Source organism: Serinus canaria, chromosome 8, assembly GCF_022539315.1.
Source record: "Serinus canaria isolate serCan28SL12 chromosome 8, serCan2020, whole genome shotgun sequence".
NCBI classification, from domain to species: domain Eukaryota; kingdom Metazoa; phylum Chordata; class Aves; order Passeriformes; family Fringillidae; genus Serinus; species Serinus canaria.
This window is the reverse complement of record NC_066322.1, coordinates 13,925,082-13,951,963: the sequence shown is the minus strand read 5'-3', so window position 1 is coordinate 13,951,963 and position 26,882 is coordinate 13,925,082. Positions and strand designations below refer to the sequence as shown.

At 36.2% G+C, this 26,882-nt stretch overlaps 1 protein-coding gene across 4 annotated transcripts in view; it reads right to left on the bottom strand.

The window, feature by feature from the left end:
• Window positions 1–2,144: 2,144 nt before the first annotated feature.
• Window positions 2,145–26,882, bottom strand: part of PRKACB (protein kinase cAMP-activated catalytic subunit beta) — a 71,472-nt gene continuing 46,734 nt past the window's right edge. For 3 of the 4 annotated variants that reach the window (XM_050977279.1, XM_030226431.2, XM_009088587.4), the window contains exons 2-10: window positions 18,167–18,228; window positions 17,086–17,214; window positions 13,447–13,545; window positions 12,340–12,422; window positions 11,697–11,823; window positions 9,447–9,542; window positions 7,824–7,946; window positions 6,372–6,536; window positions 2,145–4,430 (exon numbers count right to left, since the gene is read on the bottom strand). In XM_050977279.1, the coding sequence (XP_050833236.1) occupies window positions 4,305–4,430; window positions 6,372–6,536; window positions 7,824–7,946; window positions 9,447–9,542; window positions 11,697–11,823; window positions 12,340–12,422; window positions 13,447–13,545; window positions 17,086–17,214; window positions 18,167–18,228 (1,010 nt within the window). In that variant the 3' untranslated portion in view covers window positions 2,145–4,304. Of the gene's footprint in view, window positions 4,431–6,371; window positions 6,537–7,823; window positions 7,947–9,446; window positions 9,543–11,696; window positions 11,824–12,339; window positions 12,423–13,446; window positions 13,546–17,085; window positions 17,215–18,166; window positions 18,229–21,068; window positions 21,124–26,882 lie in introns of those variants that run through there. The other variant, XM_050977276.1, reaches the window with a different exon arrangement.

Sequence of the window (26,882 nt, the reverse complement as noted above, 5' to 3'; positions counted from 1 at the left end):
TAGAAACCTCAAGCTATTTTTATCCCTCTGAGGGACTACACTCTTTGTACTAGTCAATTATAAAAATAAAACACATTTTCAGTATATGCAAGTTCCCTTCAGGCATCTCTTTTTGTCATATGATACCTCTCCCCAAATCCAACAATAAAAAGAGGTAAATGTGACTAGATCTCAGATTTAATTCATACTTTTATTCATCATCAAATTTAGAAGTTAGAAAGGGAAGATATCTGGAGATCCTGTCTTGCCTCTTACACTGCTAAAAAAATCCAACACTTCACATAATCCCTATGTAAGACGACAAACATTTACTCTCTATAAGGCATTTAAACATCCTTGTGGAGTTCTAATCCTTTTACTGCCCAACTTGAAGTTAGGCAGTCATATTTTACCTTTCTGTTAAAGAACTTATATCAGTCAATACCTCATGAAAATATCTTTCTATGAAAAACATTTTTAAAATGTATGCAAGACCCACACTTGTAAAACTGTGGTGGTCAATCTTTCTCTCTTTTTTTTTTTTAATATCATCAAACAGATCCAGATCAGCTATATGCACCTCAGCTAAAGAATGGAATTTTTTTTTACCCGTTTCTTATGGAATGCTTCTTCAATTCTGATCTGGGATAAGTCCTCCTTATGCAGGAAATCAGAACAGATTTGAATGACACCAAATCTGTGGTTCAGCATGCTGTGCTTGTTTAGGAGCTGTAGTAAAAGCAGAAGACAGTATTTTTGCAGGTTTTTTAACTCAGCTTTAGAAAAGGTACAAAGGTCTTTAAAATGTAATGTAGCAGTGGCACCAGGAAACCAAGAACACAAGACCGCAGTCGCAGGCGTACAGCAGCAGAAGCACAGAGGCCACAGCTCAGACAGTGGGAAGAGGAGGAGCTGCATTACAGAGCAGGCACCAGAGAGCCTCTCCAAACACCACTTGCAGAAAAAGCCTCAAGACAGACAATGCCAAGACCATGAACAGTCTTTACTTCTATCAGTTGTTTCACAGCACAATGAGACACAGCACAAAGTTCGTACAGCGGGATCTGCAGACAGTTTAAAACCAGGCAATTATCTTTAATAAAAAGCATTGAGTCTGAATGAAAATAAAATGAAGACAAACAATACTGAAGCTAATGATCATCTTGCTTGCTTTTGATTGTCTAAGAAGTCCAAGACTTCTCATAGTGCCTTTAATGTTCTCCAAATCACCTTCTCCAGACACCCTAGTTAGTGTAAAGCTTACTGCGCCCCAACTCATATGTGTAGTAGGTTTTACAACCTTTTCCTCTTGCTCTCAAACCCTGCTCACATGTGGGGAGGTGCAACAACTGTCATCATACAATATTCTGATTCACAAAGAAGCAGCACAAGTGTTGTACATAATTTAATTTGCACTTCTGTATATAAATGTTTACTATTGCACACTATTGCAGCACTTAAAAACATCTAATTATTTGCAAAAATTAGTAAAATACTTTAAAGGATTTAAAAATAAGGGTTTTAATGCAACTGACAAGATAATAAAAAAAGCAATTTACTTAATGAGATACAATCCTTTATGTTGGAAATGAAAGTTACATACAACTAGAGTACAATTAAAATATACCATATAGTTCAACACTTAATTCCTCAAATGTGTAAAATTAACAAGCTTCTACTGTCATAGATATACAATTTTTCCATATTGTGAAAAGGATTTTTCAAATTAAATACAGGTAACATAATATTCTGCAGTTATATTTCATGACTGTGTTTAAATGAGAGGGTTGTATAATACTCACATTGTCAAATGTACTCACTAATGCCTTGGAAATTGCACACTTCCCCTCCTTTTCCAAAATAGAATCTCATTTCCATACTGAAGTCTATTATGCCATATTGGAAAAGTGTTTTACTTTCTAACAGGATTTTCATAAAATTAAAAAATAGCATAATATCATGGCATTATGATGCCTTTTCCACTTATGCCCCTGTAGAATTTAATCTGGATATCAGACAGACATGTCAGAACCAATTTCCTAGACTTTTGTCTTATTGTACACGCAAGATGAATGATTACAGTATTTTACAGAACAGAAAAATCTTTGAACCTTTCTAGAACTATAAATGTAATGATTAAAAATTAAAATCATAACAGAATCAAATTGTGATCTTCAACATTTATTAAAATCTTTTAAAGTTCATAAACGACAACAAAGTTACTGTAGAATTTATCGCATACAGCTAGCATACAGCAGCATGTCCTTGGTCTAAATGAAATACAAAAGATTTTAACATTTTCATACAAAGGATTTCTTTAAATTTATTAATGTGACGATATATCTTTGTTACATAAAATTTGCTACAGCAAAGTATCTTATACTTTTCTTGCATGTATGTAAATATGGGTGGACAAAGACTGCATTCAGTGTCAGCCTCCTAATGACGTTGTGCAAAAATGCTCAACAACCTAAACAGACAGAACGTTGGGTGGTATGTTTCATACTCTTTTGTAAAATGTCTACAAAGGCCTTTCTTTTAGGAGCGTCGTACAGATTAAAAGGAAGGAATGCCAGCTGTTTATTTGCACTGGCATTCAAACAAATCCAATGGCTATGTATCAATATAGCTCATTTTTTAAAAAAACAATTCATCCTTGTATGCATGTAAATTTATCATAAAACATGAGTCTAGTTTAAACTTTTAGATGTGCTGTTTTAAGACAGGTCACTGAGACAGCCAGAACCAAGTGTTCAAATAAAACTACTATGAATAAGTTTAAAAGCAACCCCGAAAAAAGTGCTGAGCCGCTGATTATTAACATTGAAATAAATGTGTAAAAGTGCCCAAAGCTAGCACATGGTAGCAATACCTTTTAAGTCAGTTGGTGAGAGTATACAAAACATAATTAAACCCAAATACTTGTATCTGTGTGACCATACATTCTGATTGATTGAAAGAAAGTAGGTTAGAAATGAAGACACAACGCAACTAAAATAAACTCAGCTGTTGCAGTTTTTAAACTTGATCTCTTTTCTTCATGAATGAAGTGCTGTAATTAAAAAGAAAATGATTGTAGCAGTACTCCATCCTCAGTTTACTAATATAGTATACCAGAATAAAAACTTGGCAATAACCTCTTATTCTTAACAGCTAACAAAAAATAACCGTGTTCATCCAGCGATGCATCTAGAACATTATTTTGCATTTGCTAAACCATTTGTTTTTCATAGCTAATGGCAGAGCGCATTTTGCTTTCTGTGGCATGATGGTTTTTATTCTAATGGATGCCTTTTTTAATCCAAAAAAGGCTTGAAGCAAGGAATACTTTGGGAGCCGAAACATTGGCTACTTTAAAAAAAATAAGAAAAAAACAGAAGGAAAAGTGAATCAAAATGAATTCTCTACAGTACTGACCAAAACTTCCTTTAAGAGTTTAGGGTTCTTGATCTTAAACAAGCCATTTCACACCTGCCAACTGAAATGCTGGTAAGTTGACTTGGTTTAATATGGTCCAAAGTCCAGACCAGATGGAATTACTCCCTCTCATGAGACTGTAAGCTTTCCATGGTACAGTCTGGTTATGGCAACTTGCCTACTGCCTAGGTGGGAAACACAAAGGAAGGAGGCAGTGACGAAAACTGCAGGGATGTAGAAAACCAAGGCACGGGGTCTAGCTACTGTCCCCTACTTAAGCCATCCAATTGATTCTACTGAATTTTGGTCAGCCTCCAGGAAGAAATGTTTTTAAGTTAATTTAGCAGACATTTATATGGCGATAAATACTACCTTCAAAAATGCTAAAAATGTTGGCTAGGTTTAGTCTGAGCTACTAAAAAATTATTATAAATTGTAGCATCAGACACAAGACAGACATGAATTATTGGCTGGCACAGACTAGAAGCAACATTTATCTTTCACTTCAGTCTAAATCACACTAGCCGCAACACCTTCCATTTCACTCACACAAATAATACATTATTCAAAATAAAATGGAGCATTCTTGGGTAAAAAACTACTTCATTTCAAAGGGGGAAAATGAACAATACACAGAAACAAAGAACGACAGAAACCAAAGTTAAGTAGGAAAGTGGTCTATTATTCTGTGTTACTGCACAAACAGTGCTTGCTTAATTGTGCCTAGTTAGAAGGGTTGGTGCAAACTGCACACATGGAAGATGGCAATAAAGACCTCAGTCAGCTTTGTGGAATGAAGTAACTAGGTAACTGTTTTGACATATGATGGTCTCAGCTCCACCTCATCTGTTAACAGAGTGCAAAGATCCCAATGTGAGCCCTGATGTCATCTTGTCCTCTTACTCCTACTAAAAATCAGCAAATTCTTTTGCACATTTTTCTGTTAGAGAAGCACGAATATCTTCTTCTTCATAGTCATCAAAGTTGCTGGTATCTCCAGGACCTCTGCACTTTGGTATGAATGGAGCTTCTACCTGTATTGGTGGGAAATACAAAAAGGCACATGAAATGTTACTGGCCAAATACCAGTAGATTTAACATTGTGATAATGAGCACAGCAACACTCCCATTACTTCTCAGATCCTGCCAAAAAATCAGGTATTACAGATTTAAGTTGTGGCACATAAACAAAACCAACCTAAGAAGGTAGAGGCCTAGATGTGTGAATCTATATTGAAAAAGACTAATCTCTTGCTGACAGGCTCAAAACAAAGATTAGTCCCCTCCTTGCAGAGATGATCCTGCTCCTTCCAGCTCATTAGCACAGGATCCGGAGTACACTGATCGCCACCACCACTACACAAAAATCTTAGCAAAGTTTGGAATGCCTCTCCCTCCTACTTAATAACAATCTCCTATTTCCAAATAAAAACTAACCTAGCACAAGTGAAAAATAATTTGTTCTGCTTCTTTTACGAAGTTCCTTCTAGGACCTAAGTAAGAAGTGAAAGCCTTTTAAAAACTAGGCCACAATGAGACACAAGCAATGACTTGAAGGAGTCACTCAAAGACTATACCATAAGGTAAGCAAAAATTACAACAAAATTATGCAGGTGATGCAAATTTAAACCTGGAAACACAAAGTAATCGGTATCTTTCTCCCAAACATCTCAAGGACTAAGTGCGCCAGAGGCAATATGGTGGGGAGACAATGAAATGGGGCAGAGGATCACACCACACTGTGCCCCCAGGTAGACTGCTGATGGTCAAGGTGTGATGTGTAGATCAGTAAATTAAAGAGGTACAGCACAGACTAACAAAATTAAACTCCTGACTGTCGGCAGTACCACTGTACACTGACAAGAAATAACAGTAACTTTTGCATCTGTGTGTGCAACTGTCATGTGTATATCCTCTTATTCTTAAAACAAGATAGGTGTTTCAGCGATTTAGCCTGAGTGAACACACAATCTGTGTACATACCTAGCCTACAAAGCCACACATTACCAGTATCTGAATTCTGTCTCTGTGTCTTAAGTTGATTTTCAGTCACTTTCTTACAACAAAACTCAGAGCACAGAAAATATCTCATTTACTGCTTGAACTTTTGAACACTTTCAAATGAGACATGTCAGACCTTTTCCTATTATCTTACTGTGGAAATTGCTAAAAAGAGATTGCAAAGAGGCATTAAAAAGTGAAGAACAGATAATTAGAATTCCACAATGGGGAATATTTTCTCAAAAATATCTATACTTAATGCAAGAAATACAGGATGCATTAATTGTATCTTGTCTTCTAGTAATTAATACATTAGTGAATAATTCAACAACTGTACTGTCAGTTTGTGTAGCCAAACAACCAGTTTCTTTTTATAAATTGTTAGTATTTAGGTTTGGCCCTTAAAATACTGCTATTACAGCAGCAAGTTCATGCCTCTATAGTCAAGACTGCTAGCATTTCAAATTCAAACCAATTCCTTTAAATATTATCACTTATCTGTACTTTTTTTTACAGAAGGAGCAGGTTGCTTTAAGAGAAAAAAGAAAAGCTCCAGCTTTGTATGAGCTTCTCCACACTGAAGCACAGTCTGAGTGCTAAGAGCGAGCTGGAAAGGAAAACAAATTCATTTCTGCTGTGGAGGAGTATTTATAGATGCCACTATAGCAGGGGTTAAATAAAAAGTGAGAGAGGCAGGAGATGCCTTGTCCTGAGATAATCCAGAAATAGACTAACGCACAACATGTGTGTTAAAGAGAACGTGAATGTACACAGAGGTCTGGGCTAGAATACCCAGAAAAAACAAACATAATTTAATCTGTACATATCCTTTGGAACCTTAAAAGATTAAGCTGCTTTCACCCTTTCTCAATTTAAAGTCCCAGATCTAGGGAATAAAAATTAAACACAATAATTGGAAATTTTACTTTAGTCCTTTAAAGACCTGTAATACTTTTGATCAGGAAGGGTCTTACCTTTCTCTGATAAATGGCAATCCAATCTGTAGTTGCAAACCACTTGTGATTTTTTATGTCATTTACACCATTCTTGAGATTTCCATATCGTTTGGTCAAATCTACCTGGAGTAAATTTCTTAGAAGATCCTTTAGGTCTGAACTGAAGTGTGATGGGAACCTCACCTAAAATTATACACCCACAACATTAAAAAACGTTATACAAATTTGATTCTTTCCCTTGTGAAGGGAAACAACTTGACAGAAAAGGAAACAGTAGGGCAATTTTCTTTCTTTCTTCTAAAATCAAATCAAGCACGAATGCATGAAGAGAGAGATGATTATTGTTGCACATGTACTTCTGTTTCACAAAGCCTTTATCAGTAGCATTACATTGCCCATCTATGATTTCTTGAACTGGAAGTTTCTAGGGGGCAAGATATTAATTTATTGTAAGAGTGATCTAAAAGGTAAGTTGAACTTGGTGTTTTAACAACATATCATCTCAAGACAGTCTCAGCTATTTTCTAGGTATAAATTTTTATATATATATATATTATATATATATATATATATATAAACAGAGGAGAGACAGTATATAGCATATATACAGCATATAAATACATAGATATGCTCTGAAATAACTGTACATTCAGCAATCATATACAAAAAGTCAATCTGGAACTTTATGCTGTACTGCAATCTGTTTCTCATAACTAAATGCACCAACATCAGAAGCCTTACATAACAGCACTATTTGAAGACAGCACACTAGTGACTTGCAATTCATTCAAACCTGGCTAAAGGATATTTGAAGATGATTCGTGGGATGTAATTACAAAGGGTTTTTCTAACAAATGATCTACTGACACCATTTGAGTTGGCAGAGAGAAGGAAGGGAAAAAGAACAGGCAGAAAGCTGTATCTGTCATCCTCATAGTCTCAGTGTTTGACACTCTCAATATTGAGCTGCTCAGTTATGATAAATACAGATCATGGAATTACTTAACATAAAAACATTTCAAAAAATCAAGAAGTCCAGTTATTAAGGACCCTGCTTCAGTTTACCTACCAATATGGTTCTACTGTAGATTATGAGAAATTCACAGGTTTAATGACTATAATATCTAGATCACTGAGAAGTAAGGAAATAGCTAGGCAAATTAAGCACACAGCTAAGTAGTTGTTAATAGTCGTTGGATCACTTTAATCCAAGCATTAAAGGATATAATACCACAATATCTGTAAATTTAGTAACTTGCATTTTAAATCTGAAGGCAGGGAACAGATTTTTATAACTCTGGTTATCAAGTAACAATGTCTGTACTTATGAAACGTACATTACAAACTCCTCCTAGGTCCTTCTCAAATTGCTCACTGTCTAGTGGTCAGTGAATTCTGCATCTCATCCACCAAAAACCAGGTTCTATAAAAACAACTGTGTTTGTGGAAACACCTAGAGCCTTAACCCACCTTGCCAGACACAATCTTCTCGTAAATTTGAATGGGCTGATCTGCAAAGAATGGGGGATATCCAGCTGCCATTTCATAGATTAACACTCCTAGTGCCCACCAATCCACTGCCTTGTTGTAACCCTGAATGAAATGAAACATGCCACTGTTAGTACAGTTTCTAACACAGGTTAGGATTTTCAGTATAGATCTATATATTTATGGAATGCAAAGAAAGGAAATACATTATTGTTCATTTAATGCAGAACTTACAACCTGACTCCAACCAAACCGGCATTCACAGATTCCAACAGCAATACACTTAAAACCTAATACAGTGATGACAGTGAAACAGTGATGGAAATAAGGGATTTTGCACACATTCCTGTGATGAGTGTCAGTGATTTCTTTACAATCCTGTGTAAACGGGCACAACTCATTTATTTAAAATCAAAACAATTTTGTTACAGATTGATAATTCTTCAAAGCTTAAGGAAATTTCATTATAACAACATATATAACAACACTTCCTATATTGTACACTGTCACCATTTCACCTGATTATCCACATTTTGGAACATTCAGTTTCATACGCAGCTAACCAGCTACAAGAGCTTGAAAGCTTAGTTAATTTGTTGTTAGAGTCATTTATGATCTGATCTTAAAAGCCTGAACCTTAAACCATTAGTAGGTCATATTCAATGTAACAAAAGACAAAGAAACCACCAAACCCATCCATTTCATATATGTTCTCTGAGATTTTTTACAAAGCTCAGGGCTCAGACCCAGTCTTTCAGGAAAATCTATTGTGAAGACATTGTAGTACATGTATTGCAATTTCTTCTGCTGTTTTAGCTGCACAGGGGAAAAAAACATGCAGACAAACTTTTTTTCCCCAAACAGAAGTATTTTTTGTTCATTTTGACAATCTGCAAAGAGTATTTAATTAAAGCACTTGTTAAAAGTGTACTTTAACATTATGCACTACGATTATTTTATGGCATAAGCAGTTCTGTATTTTCCATTTGCAAAACATACAGTGATACAGTAAACAGCTACAGGATAAATAATATTTTTTTATGTTGAAACACTTAGTGCAAGTAATGGACAAACACTACAGTCAGCTTAGACTACACGTGCTTTATGTGTAAAACCAGTGGATTTTCATGTTTGATTTGATGTCAACTGCCTTAAACCTGAAACTCTGCAACTAGTTATGTAATGACTACTGATTCATCCCATACACAGTTCGTTTTACCTCTGGAGTTCTTGTTCTAGTGTGTTAGCACTTCAGAATGCAATCACTCAGATTTGTTCTTCTGATAAGGATGTTAGTTAAATAACCTAATTACAGGTTCTTTAAATTTCTTTGCCCTTCACAAGTTACATGGCAAGCACATGTAGAAAGTTTGGTACAGTTATGTGAAAATTCCTTATCTGGCATAAGTTTTGGCATACTAAACAAATATTTACAATGCAACGACTGCATTTTGTGTCATTTGTCAATTTGTCAATTGACTAATCAATTTTAATTAATAATTAATTTTTTGGAAGCATCAGCAACTGTTTATCCCTCAGAGCTTGATAATTGGGTGAGAAGCTTTAACTACATCAAATGCATGGCTGAGTAACAAGACAAAGTACCTTGCTGAGAATTATTTCAGGTGCCAGGTATTCTGGAGTCCCACATAACGTCCAAGTTCTGCCTTTTACTCTTTTTGCAAAGCCAAAGTCCGTGACCTGTCATCAGAAGAAATAAATTGTTTGTAAGTGCATTGCTTCAAAGAAATTTAAAATTAAGTACTTTAGAAATATTTTGGAAAGCCATTTTTTACAGGGGAAAAATTTGTTTCTCAAATCACATAGTATCATATAGTCAGATGTACCTTTTTTAGTCAGTCTTCCTGGTACTTCTAAGTCAGATAAATAGGTCTCATGATAAAATTAATAAAGAACACAAAATATGTATTATCACCCTGACATCAGCTTCTATTTATAATTTAAAAATCAGTGGAAACTATGGTTTTCTAATCTTCCACATGTACTGCAATTACATCACTATTTCTTCTTATATTTTAACATGAGACTGTTTGTAATGCTGAAAATTTGAAGAATATAAACAAGATATTTATCTCTTCCTTTAGTTAACAAATAAATGAATCACAAATAGGATCATTATATCCCTCAGTCTTGTAAATTTTGAATTTTATTGCATAAGTGTATAAAGGTCATATGTAAAATTAGTGTGGGAATAAGACAACATAGAAGAGGTCTTCCAGTAACTTCTGATTCTGAGTATCTTTGAAAGCATCACCAGAGTCAAGTTTGTTTATCTGAGGCCTGAGGGGGGAAAATGTAGCAATAACTGTATTCACAAATGGCAAGTACTTGGACATTATAAATTCCTCATTTCACTTGTCATGTTTTCTACAGTAAGTTTTCAGAACTCTGTATGCAATATCATACTGTCTGTGTTTTCACCTGGACCATATTGTGGAATACATACAGAACCCAGGTAATTACATGTGGAATTCTGGGATCAGTTTCAAGCTACTAAGTCTGTGATTGTTTCTTTTGTTTCCTCCTTCTTGGTTTCACTTTCAACCCATTCCTTGAGAAAACATACTGTACCAAATGAGAATCACTGCTAATTATACAATAATCCTGATGTTGCTGTACACTAATGTCAAAAACTAAAGAAGCCAAACTATCAAGGCAACTTTTTTTTCATTTTTGGTAGAAACAACAGCATCAGCAGCTGGAACTGAATGGAGTGGGTGACATGCTGACTGGAGAGACCTGCTTCAGTCAGCAGAGAATCATTTCTGTGTTTGGGAATGCACATCAGTCTATGCAAGAAGAATACACTGCAGACACAGGACAAACAGCAGCGGCTTTAAAATACAAAAAGCAAATGAAGCTGGAGCTGCAGCATCAACATATGAACACAAATCTCCCTTCTGCCACCATCACAAAAACATGCTGTTCCACAGAGAGAGCTGCCAGTGCTGGAGTAAAGCAGCCACAGTAAATGGAGCAAACCAGCCATACCCTAATAGTGCTCCCCAGCTGGGTTAAAGGAACTTGTATTCATCTTCTCCCTACAGTGTTATCTTAGACTCCATGCAAAATTATCTTACAGTGATAAACAACATAAGATATGAATCCTTTATACTTCTCTCAAACATTTTTATTATGTATTTTCTTGTTTAGATTCTGCTGTGGCAAAAGGTGACACAATGAGGGAAGAACTTCCTTTTAAGTTTAAGGACTGCACAGCATTGCAGAGTGCTTGTTGCTGCACTCTGCCTTCCCACTTGCCATTTAGCTAAAAACATGAGATAAGAGGAAGATGAAAAGGTGCCATGAGAGGCTGTTGTAAAACAAAAGCTGTCATTTGAGCACTGCAGTGCAGACCTCAACTCAGCTCCCACCCCAGCTGTGCAGGGGAGGCTAGGACTCTCTAAGGGTGGGATTCATCTGATGGACATTAAGTACTATCATGTCAGGGTTAATATCAAAGCTGGTTTTCCTAAACTGCTTATACAGATAGTGCAGGGAAACAGACATTTTAGGGGATCTTTCATCTTGTTCTAGGGCAGACGTATAAAATAGGTCAGATGAACAGAGCCATGTAATCACCTACTTCTCACCACAGACCCCAAGGGAAATCCTGACAACTGGCTCAACTGCAGACAGCTCTACTGTGCACACTTAATTTTAGTCAGAGGAACTACAACCCAAGGGTTTTAACCATTTCTAGACAGCATGGCATTTGAGTGTTCCACACAAACATGTTAACAGACCATTTATTCTAAGCACATTTTTTTCAAATTAAATAAATCTACATTGCAAGACAAAACTCGATCCCTATATATATGAAGAATATCATACCTGGATGTATCCTTGCTGATCAATTAAAAGATTTTCAGGCTTTAGATCTCTGTAGATGAGGTCTAATGAATGGAGGTACTCAAATGTTAGCACTATCTGAGCTGCATAAAACCGTGCATGTGGTTCACTGTGAAGAATTAAAAGAATATTAAGTACCCCAATGCTATGCTAAGGTACCAAAACAACCACCTAAATGTCAGGGGTAGACAAAGTAAGCATCTTTTAACTGGTTCTTTTACTGTGCAACAAGAAAAAGCAAAACCAAACATTTTCAGAACTGATACATACATTCCCTAAATTAAAGTCTTGCAGGTAAAATACACATGCAAACCAAGATGAATGTATCCCACAGTGCAAAGCTTTGACTTCAAATTTTACTTTTAGAAACTACCATGAATTTCAGTGACAATATGCATAGGAATTCCAAGATTCTACCATGCACAGATCACAAATGCCTGTATTAAATAAATGAAAAATAAATAGGAGTTCTTCACTGCCTGACTAATTTAAGCCCACTGAACAAGAGGCAAACACACCTAACCCTTCAGAATTTTTTCTTCAATGCTAACAAATTTTACAAACCCCTCTTCCCAAATCAGCAAATTAAGCCTTTTAAAAGGAATAGTGTCATTAATAATCTTACCTGAACCTTCCGATTCTTCTTAGATGTGAAAACATTTCTCCACCAGGAACATACTCCATTACCATGTATAAATTAGAATTGTCCTAAGGAAATTAAGGAGACCAGTAAACACACACAAATACACATTAGGCTATAGTCTCTACAACTCCTGTGTGGAGTACATTTTATTAATGAATGAAAACGAAAAACTGTAGCCATCCAATGACATTGACAAATAAAATGCAACATAGGTAGAAATTCTTGAAAAACTGCAAAGGAAGCATCATATATCTCAAGAAATATATTTTAAAGCAAATCTGATAAAGATAATTAGTGAGGTCCAGATGCAGACTGGTGTGTAAGAGACCTGATGGAAGAGAGGGTAAGATGCCTACTGCAAGGCAAGACCTTGAACTCTTCAATACTTATAACTGACAACCTGAGGTATTCTTGTCTCCACAGCCCGTGCCTCAAACCTCAAACCTCTAAAGATTAAGGTATAACATGTCTGCTCAATTAAAATGTAAAAAAAAAACCAAAAAGGCAAAAAGAAAAAAGAAGGCGCATATCACTTCATAAACCAGAAAGCTTCTCAATTTCTTTACAGACTAACCAGTACATACTGTCATTAAATTCAAAGCTAAGCTCAGAGTTGTGATCTTAGCTTCATGTTAAATCTGTCCTTCATGGTTAAAACTGTCATTAAGACCTGCCTCAGGCATAAACCTCAAGCAAAAAGATCACCAGCACAATTACAAATTTACCATTCTATACAGTGGTACAGATGACACGCTTTGATATCTCTCTAAGGTAAAATGATGCCTTAAAGCTGCCTTGCTGAACCATCCAGCTGCCCTCCAAGTAAAGAGAGAACTCTGAGGAGTTTAACTTAATTTTTATTTTTTTATTTGGAGATATCCTTTCAAACATTACCTGATGAACCGGGTATATGAAGTGTACACGAGTGCACTCCACTCCTACTCAAGCCCTGGCAACAGTGCCAAATGAAGCATCTTTGAAAACAAAAATACTTGAACTATTGTACAGTAAAAGTTATAGATTTTAATATCCAAAGCGTAAGCATGCACTTCCCTGAAACCCAACAACTACTTTGAAAGAAATTACTACCTTAAAAGAATACTCCAGTTTAACAAGGAAAGGAAAGTTCACTGCTTGTAATATCCTCTTCTCATTCAGTGTGTGTTCTATCTGCTTCAGTTTGACAACCTGGGAGAGAAAAAAAATCTTCAGCTTAAGTGTGATATTTTATAGTTCTTGATAAACTTTTTTGTGCTAAACAATTAGCTGAAAGCAAATCTGTAACTTTACAGAAAATGAAAAACCTTATGGATTCCTAGTACAGGAACAGAACCAAGAAATGTCTAATAACATTTTAAAGAGTAACACTTGTGTAATACAGTTGGCAGACCACTCTACAAATAGTGTTTCTTCCTTCTTGCTGAGTGTAAGAGTCAGTAAGGAAAACCCGTCTGCATTTTCTATGAAAGGCTTATGTTTATTATGGCCATACTTTCTCAGCACATGAATAAAATCCACTTGATCTTAGGACCCTTTGCTATAAAAGGCAGGAAACTGTGTAGAACACACTTAATTATGAATTTTGTTACCTGTGAACAGAAGTAAAGACGCTTATGTTATATGGCTCACACATTAGTGACAAAACTAAGGAGAATACAAATTCAAAACCTCCATTTTTACAAACAAGTTACTTCTTATAATCCATTAAAATGTCAGGCTGCTAACAAGGCAGCAAGTGGCAGGTTTCTGATCATTCTTTCTTTCTCAGTAATTAATAATCAGTTTCCTTGTGTTAGACCCCAAAAGTGCATAATGAATTATATCCATTTTATTTAATCCCTATTGCACAATTTATCTATAATGCATTTCAGAATGGCATGATTTCCAAGTTAGGGTTTTTTTCCTCAGTCCATAGGAAAAGAGAAGAAAATGTACATGAGTGATCAAAACAAGTCTGCCTTTATGTTTGGAAATCAAATCTAACTGCTATAAATAAGAGATAATCAAGATACTCCAACCCTGAAGGAAATAGTATTTAAATTTAACTTTTAGAAGCAAAAATTAGTACTCACTAATGTTTTGAAATAAAAATCATACAAAGGAAATAATGATTTAAAAAAATTAAACATCTTTTGAATTCCAGATCTTCAGGGTACAAATAAAGTTTTGCTCAAATCAACTCATTTGTGGAAGTATCTCCTTCATCCCTAAAAGTGCTGGAAAGATCTTGTCTATCCAAGCAAGAAAGCCAAGGCTCTTGTCTGGGAGGAGTTCAGCTGCAATGCCAGACCAGACTTCAGTCCTGCTCCTGCATCTCCTCCCAGTGAGGTACTGGAGGGGGATGGAGCAACACCCCAGGCTGAAGCTGCTGTTTAACACTTCGGAATGTCCAACAGGGGCCTCAGACCCAGCTTTGTTCACACTTCAGCCCAGGCTCAGGGCATGGCCAGTGTCAGCTTCCCATATACCAAATGCTGTCTGGTAATGGCAGATTCTACAACAGCTGTTTGTGCCCAGGCCCTTGTTCATGAATTTTTTTCTTTCTAAAAACAATTACATAATTAAACTAGCCAAGCAGGGGCATGTTACAGCCTTCCTAACTCAAGGCAGACAAAGGAATAATATCCTAACACAGAAAACTCCTGGCTGCATCAACATCTATTACATTCTTTTTCATGTTCTATGAATCAAGCATAAGCTTGGATAACAAAGACATTCACTGGATGCTTTCCCTTTTTTCAAGTAAAATGGAAATGAAAAATTATAGGCAGCCTGCCCATTGTCTAATTTCAGACATCTGTACATTTTCTCTCATACCCAAAGAGATAGAAATGTCTTCTCACCAAACCATCTCCTATTTTTTCAACAATTAATGGAAGCTACTAATATATTTTTAATAGAATACATAAAAAATAAGTTGAAAATGCAGGTATTTCATAAAGGAACACACCATGACTTCTTATTATAGACAGAACCATCTAATTTATGAACAGAAGACTGATGTATGAATGCAAACATCTTTATAATCCTGGGAATCAATTACTGCAAGTCCACTGCAGTTAAAAATGCTTTTAAGCAACTTTTTGCTTTCTCTGGAAAACTTTCCAATTGTGAGAGATAGTAATGAATTTAATTAACAAAAAAACCCCAAAAACCTCTTTAAGGATTTTTATGGCAACTTTCTGAAGTAAGATGTTATTTCCCAAACTCCTCCAGTGATCACAACTCAGCCATTCAAAAAGGGAGCCATTCAAAAAAAGGGTTTGAAGTAAAAGCCAGCTGAGACTCTGAAATTTGGTGGTGGGCTCTTTGTGCAGCACTGGGATGCCCTGCCTGCAGGATGCCACCAGCCATACTGAGGTAATGCTGGGGCACATTTCCACATGAGTGGAAATGGCTGGGCTGTCTTTATTTGTACTATGCTGGAACATCATTTTAACTTATTTAGATTTTTTTTAAATACAGGTTAGACACCATTATAACAGGAGGATGCTTTAGATGCAAAAAAATGGGGTTTTCTATGCAAAAAAAAGAAAATCCTGTCAGGTTTGACACTAAAAGGTAAGTTTGTTTTAGTTTCTGTTTGTGAGACCATTATAAAGCAGTCCTTCATTAAATGACCCATTATTCAAGGTCCAGGACTGCAATCACATGTAAAGAGAACTGGAACTGCAAGTCAGGCAGAACAGTCTGACTCTGTCACTGCCACAGTTCCATTACTTAAAATTACTCAGAAATGCAATAATGCCTAAGTGCAGAAGTTCCCACTGAGGCAATGCTGATTTTGAGTTTTGTTAGTTGGTGATTATTAAGTTCCCTTTGCCAGATTAGTATTGTCTTAATATGATCTTTGTTGCACAGCAGTGAAGTTATGTAGAGTGTCTTACAAAACACAAACAGCTCTTACATTGAGGACCTTGGAATCCACTAACCTAAATAATGCACTTTTGAAAAACTTGTCAAAACCATTAAAAACTACTTGTATTGATAAATTCTTTTAAAATACTTCTTTGCATTCTGGAATTCTGTACTGTAAAATTTAAAATTTAAATTTCATCAAATGACTTTGCTTACTTAATCTAAGAGTAATAAACTGCTAAAAAAATATCAGGATGGAGCAGCAATACAGGTTCAGACTACAGCACTGAAGTTTACAACACAGAAAATGTCCATTATGTGACAACCTGTTCCATCTATAACGTCACTACAGATGCAACAGGACTATTACATAATTAAACATACAGAAAGTAATACCTCATAGGACCAAGAATACAAAATAAGTTATTTGTGCAGACAATTTTAATTTCAATTATGGTGCTCATTTGAAAATGCTGAGAATTCCTATCTAGGTAGTTTTCAACTATCCTGCAAAAGTTTATCTGTTTATTGGAACTATAGCACTACATTTTGCTTTTGCCAAAGAACGTACATGCCACCTTACAAAATCTAAGCAAAGAATTCACCCAAAAACATTTATTAAGGCCTTGGACTTAGAGGCTACTTAGAGCTTCTTCAGCCTGGTAATGTTACTGGCCATTGTACAAAGTCTACACAATTCCAACAACTGAACCTACTGGCTAAAGAGAAATAAAGCATTTAAATTATCACTGGTATTCAAGTGTTATAAGGAAAAGCACAGTATGAGCAACTCAGCTCAGCCACAGCTACCAGATCTTCATCTGCACCAAACTCTTCTGTAGCACAAAACCCACAATGAATTATACCAACCTTCTGTTTGTCCAGTATCTTCATAGCATAATACTGTTCTGTGGATTTATGTTTCACCATCATTACTCTCCCAAATGATCCTGTTCCAAGGGTTTTTTGCCGCTCAAAATCATCTAGGCCAGCAGTATTCTATATGTAGGATATAATCACATTGTTTACAATAATACCAAAGAGAATTTTAACTGTATGAATTCAGTTATGGAAAAAAGCTGGGAAATACTACATTTAACAAGGATAACTATAGCCAACTATACTAATAAAATTTGATACCTGTCAAATTTTAAAAAGAGATTTTACATTGCACTCAAGAAGACTTAACTGGATTACATCAACATTTCTGTAATTTGTCCATACAGTGTCCATACATGTTTAGTAAGGAACATCTATCAGTAAACAGATCATGAATATAACATGCAGATAAATAACTCCTTCATGCTTCACGATCAAGAATATTAGAACATGCAAAAGACCCCAAGCCCTAGAGACAGCTCTACATGAGAGTTGTCTGAAGAGCACATCCCCAGGTACATTTTCTCAGACATTCATTGCCATAGCATCTGAAATATTGCATTAGAACAAGAATGAATCTTCCCCAAAATCCCAAATTTTACAAGACTTCTCTGTAACAAGCTCCTTAACCAGCAGTAGTCTTAATACTCGTAATTCCACTTACTATCATGGCAGAAATTATTAACATGGTAAATTACAGATGTGCCAATGCTTCTGGTTATTAAAAAAAGCCAACTAAAAACACACCAATAGATTTTGAGTCTTGGCATATTGATTGTGAACATCATTCTCATAAGAGAAAATGTTGTTCAGTGGGAACATTATATCAGCTCAAATCTGGAGAAGACTTGAGAATCTTTGTTGATAAACCTCAATGGAAAGTGACAAAGCTGGCATTAAAACAACTTGAAACTCCTTTACAAATTGCACTAAAACTATTTCTGCACTACTTATTACAGACTGATAACATACTGACAACATTATCAAAAAAATGCAATATAGAAAATTACTGAATGCTTATTATCCAAAAAATGCAATATAGAAAATTACTGAATGCTTAAATGAGTGATACCTGAGGGGGGCTTTCCCATTTTCTTAAAAAGTCTTCTTTGGCTTTGGCTAAGAACTCTTTCACTGAAAACACACAAAAAAAGTACATTTCAATTAATATAATTCATCATGAGTGCAATGGAGATGTTTTGTTAACAAAATACAAAACCTGCATTATCAACTTCTTTCTTCAATTGATAATATGCTATTTTCACCATGGATGAAAAAAGCAAGCATCGATGCCTCTAGAACTTCTACTGTATCTCTACTGTGATATCTAAACTTTCTGAGGTAACTACATCATTCTACACAAATTACTTAAACTTTACCAGCTCTAACAGCTCAAATACTCTATAGGCAAGCAGGCTTTAAGGTGATGTCAGACATTCTTAATTCAGTTGGGAAAAAACCAAACACCTGACATTTATAAATAGCCATTCCACAAAGATTGACTTCTTGTCTCTTTAAGTAAACGTTGCATTTTCTTTCATCTGCTTGAGTGTAATGTCAATCTCATTGCTTTTTCCCCTCATCACCTTTATTTAAAGGCTGTTTGCAAGCTCAAGGACCAAATGGACAGCATTACTGCAAGCAAAGACAAAGCACAGGGCTACAACAACACTGCACATTAGGCATGCCCACAGTCAGAGAATATGCAGTTTTAATACTGATTTTCCATTGAAATTGAAGGAATGTACAATGGCAAAATTCTGGATGACTGTTTAAAATGTGCACCAAAATATGTTGTTCAGATCATCTCTCTCAGCTGGTCTTTTTTTGAATATCAATGCTCAGCCAGATCAATGCAGATTACTTCATGCACAGTCATTAATGGGAGGTGTTTCAGACATTGCTGTGTTCTGAAAGAGTCACAGAATCAAGAAAATATCATACTGGTTGTGTGTTCTCTGAATCATTTCACATAATACAACATTAATAACAGTGTTTTTTCTGTCCTGTGACGTGCTGCCACAAGCAATTGCTAAAAATACACAGCAATATGCCAAGATTATTCTGGTCAATATCTAGCACTCTGTTTTAGTGACTGTATTTTACATTCTGACAGCCAAAAAATTAGGTTTATAACAGGTTGTAAACAAATCACTTGATGAATCAGAACTTCCTTGTACTTTTCACTGAATACTAATGTTGACAAAGAAAACTTCAAACATTCTCTTCTTATACTGGTACATTTCCAGCAGCAGTTAAAACAGCAGCAGCCCTGGAGAAGGCTGGTTGTAATCTTTTTTTTTTTTTTTCCTTTTTTCCCCCCTTCTTGGGTGTGCTATGGGACTTGATTATCACAAAATACTCAAAGGAGATTTATGGCTCCCACCACCACTGGCTCTGATGGAGCACTAAATAAAATGGTAATTTCATAGAAGTTGTCAGGAGTTGTGGCTGACCTCAACATTAGAAAAGTGTTTAAAGCATGATATCCCCTCAGCATTTTATTTGAAGAGAAACAAGCAATATCACAGAGGAGGAATATATTCAGTACTCTAAACTTAGGGTTACGAAGAGCAATAAAAGCACAGTTTGTATCAAAGAAACTGGTAAAATGTTATTAAAACTGAGACAAAAAATATTTTAGTGGCTAATCAGCAAAAAATGTTAATGTATTTATCCTGTGTGTCGAAAATATTTCCTTTGGTTATAAGTTATAGAGGTTATTCATGTAATGACTTCTAATTATCCTAATTTGAAGATAGGAAAGGATTTCCTGTTGCATGAAATAATTTTCAACACAAAAACCGGAAACTAGCAATGTCCAAACTCATGTTTGATGATCCTTCTTCCATTAGGAGAACAGAGATGACTCAATCAAGTGAGGAATACTGATACAGTTTTTCAAACATCAATTTAAATCAAAGTAGCACAAATATTTTCTCTTAATTACAAGAAAAACGCCAGGAAAATCATTAAGATTACCAAAAAGCTGAGCCTTCAAACTTTAGTGGTTGTAGCTTGGAAGTGAACATTAACACTACACAGCACAACCCCAACACAAAGTAATTGGGTTTTTTCTGATGTTATTACAGTACATATGTTTAAATATCCCTCATGCCATCTCTGTTCATATAAATAAATATTTAAAGTTGCCACATATTTCACAGTGAAGTATGACTATTCAGTATTTATAAAAATATACAGTGACATTTACAGTCATTTTTGTCTCTGTTCTACTTATGGAATAAAGAATGCTGTTTATGATCTAAATGTGATCCAGCTGAAAATATTCAAATTGTGGATTCATGAGAAAAATCTCTCATTTCTAGAATACCACGAAGCCACAAGCTCTCCTGCAAGAAAACTCCTACATTGTTCTACTTTACTTTGGCCTCTTTTCATAGAAAGCAGCATTGAACATACATTTTCAAAATAAAGCTACCCAAGGCTAATGACTTATGTGAAAATCACTGTATTTTAAGAACAGTTTAAAGTTTTGTGCTCAGTTTTATTAAAATCAGTTTCTTCCTAATGACAGAGTACATTGAATTATGCCTAGTTCTCACTTTCAGAGGTCACCTGGGCTTCTACACCTCAACACAATTCCACAGGTGCTTTCAAACAGAACTTAGGCAATTTAAGTGCATGCACTACAGTCATTTCTCAAAACACAACTTGGAATTTGAACTTTTGGAAATTATCTCTCAAGCACAAAACAGCAGCTCTTGCTATAGGAGAACACATTAAATTTCTGCTTTCAAGTGCAGAACCAAAATTTATGCCAACTGGGTAGCAGTGGCCATTGGTTTTACTGTGATGATGCAAACAAATAGGTGTGATAGATGCTGACTTAGAGGTTTTCCTCAAGTGCACATTTTTAGCCACCTTACATTGTGATGATGTGGCTCTTGTTTTCTAGTCTGAACTGTACCTAGCATCTGTGACTTTGGGCACTAATGAAGGAATGAGCATACCAAACGTCTCTATAGGTTCCCCAAGGGTTTGCAGGAACATTCACCCACACAGATGAGATGATGAAGAGAGGAAAGAAAGAGAAGAAGAAAAAAAAGTTTTATGCATTTCCACAACAAACACATAGAAAACACAAATACATTCCACCCTTTCCCCTCCCCACTCAAGAACAGACCCTGTAATAAACCAGCCCTTTCCCACACAGACAGAATGACTCATGTTAAATCACAGAATGTTTGAGCAAAGAAAGAAAAAAAATCACCAAAGGCAGCTAAAATCAGCATGAAAAAAAGATGATGCATGACAGAAATAAGCACAGCTTAGAAAACTTCAGGAGATCAAGTTGGCATCTTTAATTATTAATCTATTCCAAGACATACACATCCACGGAACTGTTGCTAACAATAGTGTATCTATCTTCATCACAGCATGCTGGATCACAATAAAACCTGTAATAGGGTGATCTTCCCACTACTTAGCACTTTGTTCCAGAAGACAGCATGTGTGAATTGCATGGCATGTGGTAGATAGCAAAGAAGTGGCAAGCAGTCTCCAAAAAAAAAAAATCTCAATCAGATTTCAGTCCTATTATCCAACTTGAGAAGTCTAAACTGCACAGCTGAAGTTACTGTATGCAAAGTGGAATGTACACAGGGATCTGGTATGGACACCATATGAGCATGATTTAATTTGGTAAGGCTGTCAGATAAAGGATCTAAGGATGTGGATATACAGGTTCCCATAAACACCTAAGAGCAAGGATCACCTGTCTGTGGCTGAGCAAAGTGAAGCTGAGAGTGGGCAAGGAGTGTATGCACAGACCAGCAACAAACACGGCTCAGAGTGGGTTTGCTGGTACAGGGGAAGTTGGAGCGCAGGCAGCTGAAACCAAAGCAGGAGGAGCTGCTGCTCAAGAAAGGAAGGTACTGGAAGGAGACAGCAAAGCACAGGTAACAGCACCAGCACAAGGACCATGGCTGAAACAACTGAACATGGCAGGAAGGACACCAGTTGGAAGCAGAGAGGATGCACCCACCAGCTGTCCAGGGATTAGGCAAGCACAAACACACACACAGCACAAACCCAGCCCTTTGTACCAGCACAAGCAAGCATTGGCAGGAGAGGCTGGTCCTATGCAGTGCAAACATCCAAAGCAGGAAATTTGGTGAGATTCAGAAGAAGGTGGCAAGAAATAGAATAATGGCCAAGGACCACAAGTAAATGGCTTGAAGCAGTCTTACAGCTTCTGCCTGCTCTGGTTCACCTTGGTCAGAAGCAGTGCTACAACCACCACAACACAAGGCCTCAGCTACTCCCTTGCATATCACAGGGGGCTTGTGGAGAGCTGTACTTGGAACCAAGGCAACATGAGGATAAGCAGGAAAATCTGCTGGAATGGTGTGCTGTGGGAAGAGGAACCCAACATCCAGAGGTTCCTAAGCAATGACAGCATAGGAAGAATTAAAGAAAACCCCAAGCAAACAAACCAACAAAACCCAAACAAATGAAAAGACTCTGCTACACGCAAAACAGAAACACCCCCGAGCCCACCCCAAACAAGAAGAGATTGGTCTCTATTAGTATATTCACACAGCTCACAATATTTTTGCTTATTTTATTGATCAACTTTTCTATGAAAAGTTAACATGCTAATAAAAAAATTGTTAACTAAGGGTATGAGTATTGTAATGAGTACTTTGACCTAAAACACAGTTTAAGGGCACGTGAATCAGAAGCAAGTTCCTGAAAAAAATCAAGAGGGTGAGGACCTCTCAGTTGCAGGATTGCAATGACAGCAGAGGGAAAGGGGTCACAGATGGAGCAGTCCTGAGAGTTACCATGAGTTACTCTGCCTTTCTCCCACCTCCCACATGCACAATATTTGTTATTCTCAATCACATCTCCCACAAGAGCCAGCAAGCCAGGATTCTTTTTTTTTTTTTTTTTTTTTTTTGTAAGGGGGAAAAAAAAAGTATTTGGCTAGGATTCACGGCAAGAAAGCAAGAACTAAACTGATTAAGACTAAACACTGGGCACCACTACAAACCCCCATCTGCTGTGCTAAATGCCAATCTCTGTCTGGTATTTAAAATGCCCTTTATCAAAATACAATTCAAATTTTGTTCCAAAACTGTAATATAATCATTTGAAGTCTGGAGTTAAATGGGCTATTTAATTAAATCATTTAATGGAAAAATGAATATGTATGAAGAGATTCTGGTAAATGTATATGTATATTTCATTTTTATAAAAAGTGTATTTATAGCCCTAAACTTTATCAAGATGTATATAGATATCTCAGTGAATCCTGTGGTTATGGTACCATATTTCAGATGCAAGTGAGAAGCTTCTGATTCTGGTTCTAAGTCCCATTCTTACACCATTAACCTGTTGTCTAAATTTTTAGATACTTCTCTTTTGATTAGCAGGAATAATATAAAAAGGCTCAAAACAAGGTTTCTCTGCCCTGGCAGTGTTTCAAAATGAACACAGCTAAGTGTTAAGTATTATTATACACTCAGAGGAAGCAGTGTGAGCACCAGTTAACAATTTAATAGCTGGAAAACACTTCAAAGCACAAACTAAAATGGTGTCATTGAAACAAACTGTCAACAAAACCAAAACACTTTGTTTCTCACAATATGAAAATGGTGGGTGAAAAAAGTCCAGGTGATATAAGCCTGGTTGAGAGCAAGTCCACCTTGTTTGAACACTGCAGAGAGCACAGCCACTGGCCCTCTCGTGGAGAGCTGACCAGCAAGGAGTTTGCCTTGTTTCTGCCAAGGCTAGATCAATGAACTGCATCAATTGAATACCTCATTTATCAAGGTTTTGACTTCAAGAGCAAGGTTTCAACTTCATATTTCTCTTTAAACACTAATTATGATAAACACACGTGATGCAGAGCAAACCAACCTTCCAGCTGAAATGGGTAAGACACTTTCTTCAGATAAAAAACCAAACCAAACCAAATCAATCCAAACCAAACAAAAAAAAACAAAATCCAACAATCCCCAGAAACAAAGACCCAAACACTTGGAGCAGTTCTGAAAGAGCCCAATTGTTGAAATACAAAACCAGAAAGTTCTTAGTAGCTATGTGATCATGTAAGAATTATGTATCTTCTAATTAGTAGATTAACTGAATTAAGCTTGCTGTTTACTGAATATAAGCTTGCTATTAAAATGGAAGCACTAATTATCTAACTGTACACTGTAAACTTTTCTATAGAATACTGGAAAGAAAGGGGAAGAAGTGGGAAAAGATAGAGGCGTAGAAAAAAGGGAGACAAACAGGAAAAAAACAGTAAATTAAGACCAATTACAGCTGTTGTGCCTAAAAAATAGAAGAAGGCACTAGAATCTGATCTTCACAGGAGCACATTCTGGAGTTAATTTAAAACGTGCAGCAATTGTAAAATACCAATTTATCTTATCCATTACAACTCAATTTTCAAACACAGGCAAAAATCTTCTTTTAATCCTGTGCATGATTTTCATGTTTTGAACTAAACAGTATTTTGTGAATTTCATAAAAGCAAAGTTAAAACAGTTGAGAGCTCTGTAAAGAACCCAGTTCACCTCTTTACTTGGCTGGCTACACAGCAACAGCCTGTACAAGAGATGTGACAGATTAAGACACATCAGAACAGGAGCCAGGTTTTTCAGCCATCAGAGATAACACGGATCTTTGTTGAATTCTGAGCAGTAGATACTCTACTGCACACAACTGCAACAGTCAGACTGACATCCTTCTGTTTTTATTCCAGACAATATAATAGTTTCATTTTCAAATCCAATGCTCAGTCTTTCTCCTTTGATCTTTTCTTAAATACCAAAGTATTGCTTCAGAGGTGGTAAACCCTGCTAATGCCAGAAAATATAATATACCAGGGACCACTCTGGGGAGACAGAACTAAACCCAAATAATAAAGTCACTTAGGACATGAATCCCTGAAATTTTGTTTTAATGCCCCCCAAAATGAATAACGTAAATCAGTAAAGCCAAATGTATAATGCAAAGCAGTAGGTTTTCAATCACAAACACAATCAAATCTTGTACTAGCACTTCTCAGCAGAGTTGTACATGCATCCATGTATCAGGTGAATCATTTTCCACCAAAAAATATACATCTGAGATAAAGCTCTACTTTCCTAATCTAAAAGATTAAGCTCCTCCAGACCCAATGTTCATTAAAATTTACAAACACATACTTTAATAAGCGAATTCTCTCTCAACAAAAGATAAATGCCAAAAAACACCACAGCAGCTAACCACAACTTATGATCCAACGCAGGATCTATTATTCAAATCCTAAAGACTGCCTCAATGCTGACAAGCAGAATATCTTCATCTGAGCATCCACATACATGATGTGACAAAGTCTCCTGCAGATTCCTGGCGGCTGAGAGCTGCTCCACCCCACCTTTAGGTATTTTGGTCCTTCAGGCTGCCACCCCTCTTTATTACCCAAGCTTCCCTTTCAAATTAAAAAGCTTTTGCTGATGGATTAGAGTTGAGGTTTTTGTTTCAGTTCTCTAAATGCATCAGTTAGAACTAGCATTCAATTAGTTCTGGAATATATTAAAACTAGGCTTTGGCTTAATGAAAGGAGTCTCACCCATACCTTCCTCCTGCCCTTGAAGGATTAAGTGAAGGAGATGACATATTTGTAAATCTGCTTCAATTCTTGCAACAATCCGTGTGATTTGAGACGTCCAAGATCCATGTGATTTTTAAAGTCCAAGAAATAGCAATTTGGTTTGTTAGGCTACAGTTCAGTATGGGCTGAAAAATCCCCCACTGCAAGCCAGGTCAGGGAACCAGCCCAGACTAAAAAGTAATGGGCAGAAGGCAGGGAATGAGCAGAGAAGCAGCTCCCTCTTTTCTTCTCATGAATGCTCCTCCCAAGGTGAGTGGGCAAATACAGGGGACAGAACTGCTCCTTTTCTGAAAGGGTATCAGCTTGTGCTAGCATGACAGAACCATGAACACATCACACTGGACTGCTGAAAAAGCTTCTGAGAAATAATTCTAAATTCAAATTATTGGTTTTCAATTATTTTATTGAATAATTCCATTATCTTAAAATTTAAAATTAATGAATTATGTGTTTAATACACTTACTTTCAAATGCAGTACATAACACTCCCCACTTATAAAAATTTGTTCATAAAGAAAAAAAAATCTATGTGAAGAATCTTAACATGTAACTGAAGAATCTTAAGATGTAATATTCTCAATTGTCATACACTGAGGTACTTGGTAGGCAATTAGGAATTAAGCTGCAGCTGTGCAGTACCATCCTCTATAGTTGTGGCTGAACTTAATGCAGCAAATAATCTAAAATGTTACAATTATCACAGGACCTATAGTGTACAAGACCACCTTTCTGTGGGAAATATAACAGGCATTAACAATACAACAAAGAAAGCTGAAAACTGTGTGACAATTGTCAAAATTCAAACATCTTTTGTTCCTGCAGTGCATATATTTCCATGGTTACCATGTAGGGAGAAAAAAAAGAATACAGTTTAAGAATGAGTTCCAAGAACAACATCTTCTAGGGCACTACTACAAAGTATTTTGTAAATGTATCACATTTTTGAGTAAAGGTTTTTAGCAAATTCTAGTAGTTAGTACAAATACACAAATTAATCAGATTTTCCTCATACAGCCAAAACCACTTACCAAGAAAAATGTTTTCAGCACCTGCTGCAGATTCCCTCTAGTTAAGCTCTCTGTACCATTAAGATTCTGGCCAATTGCTCAGCACCCACCTCCCTCTCCATATCACTGTCCCACATTTCCTCTTT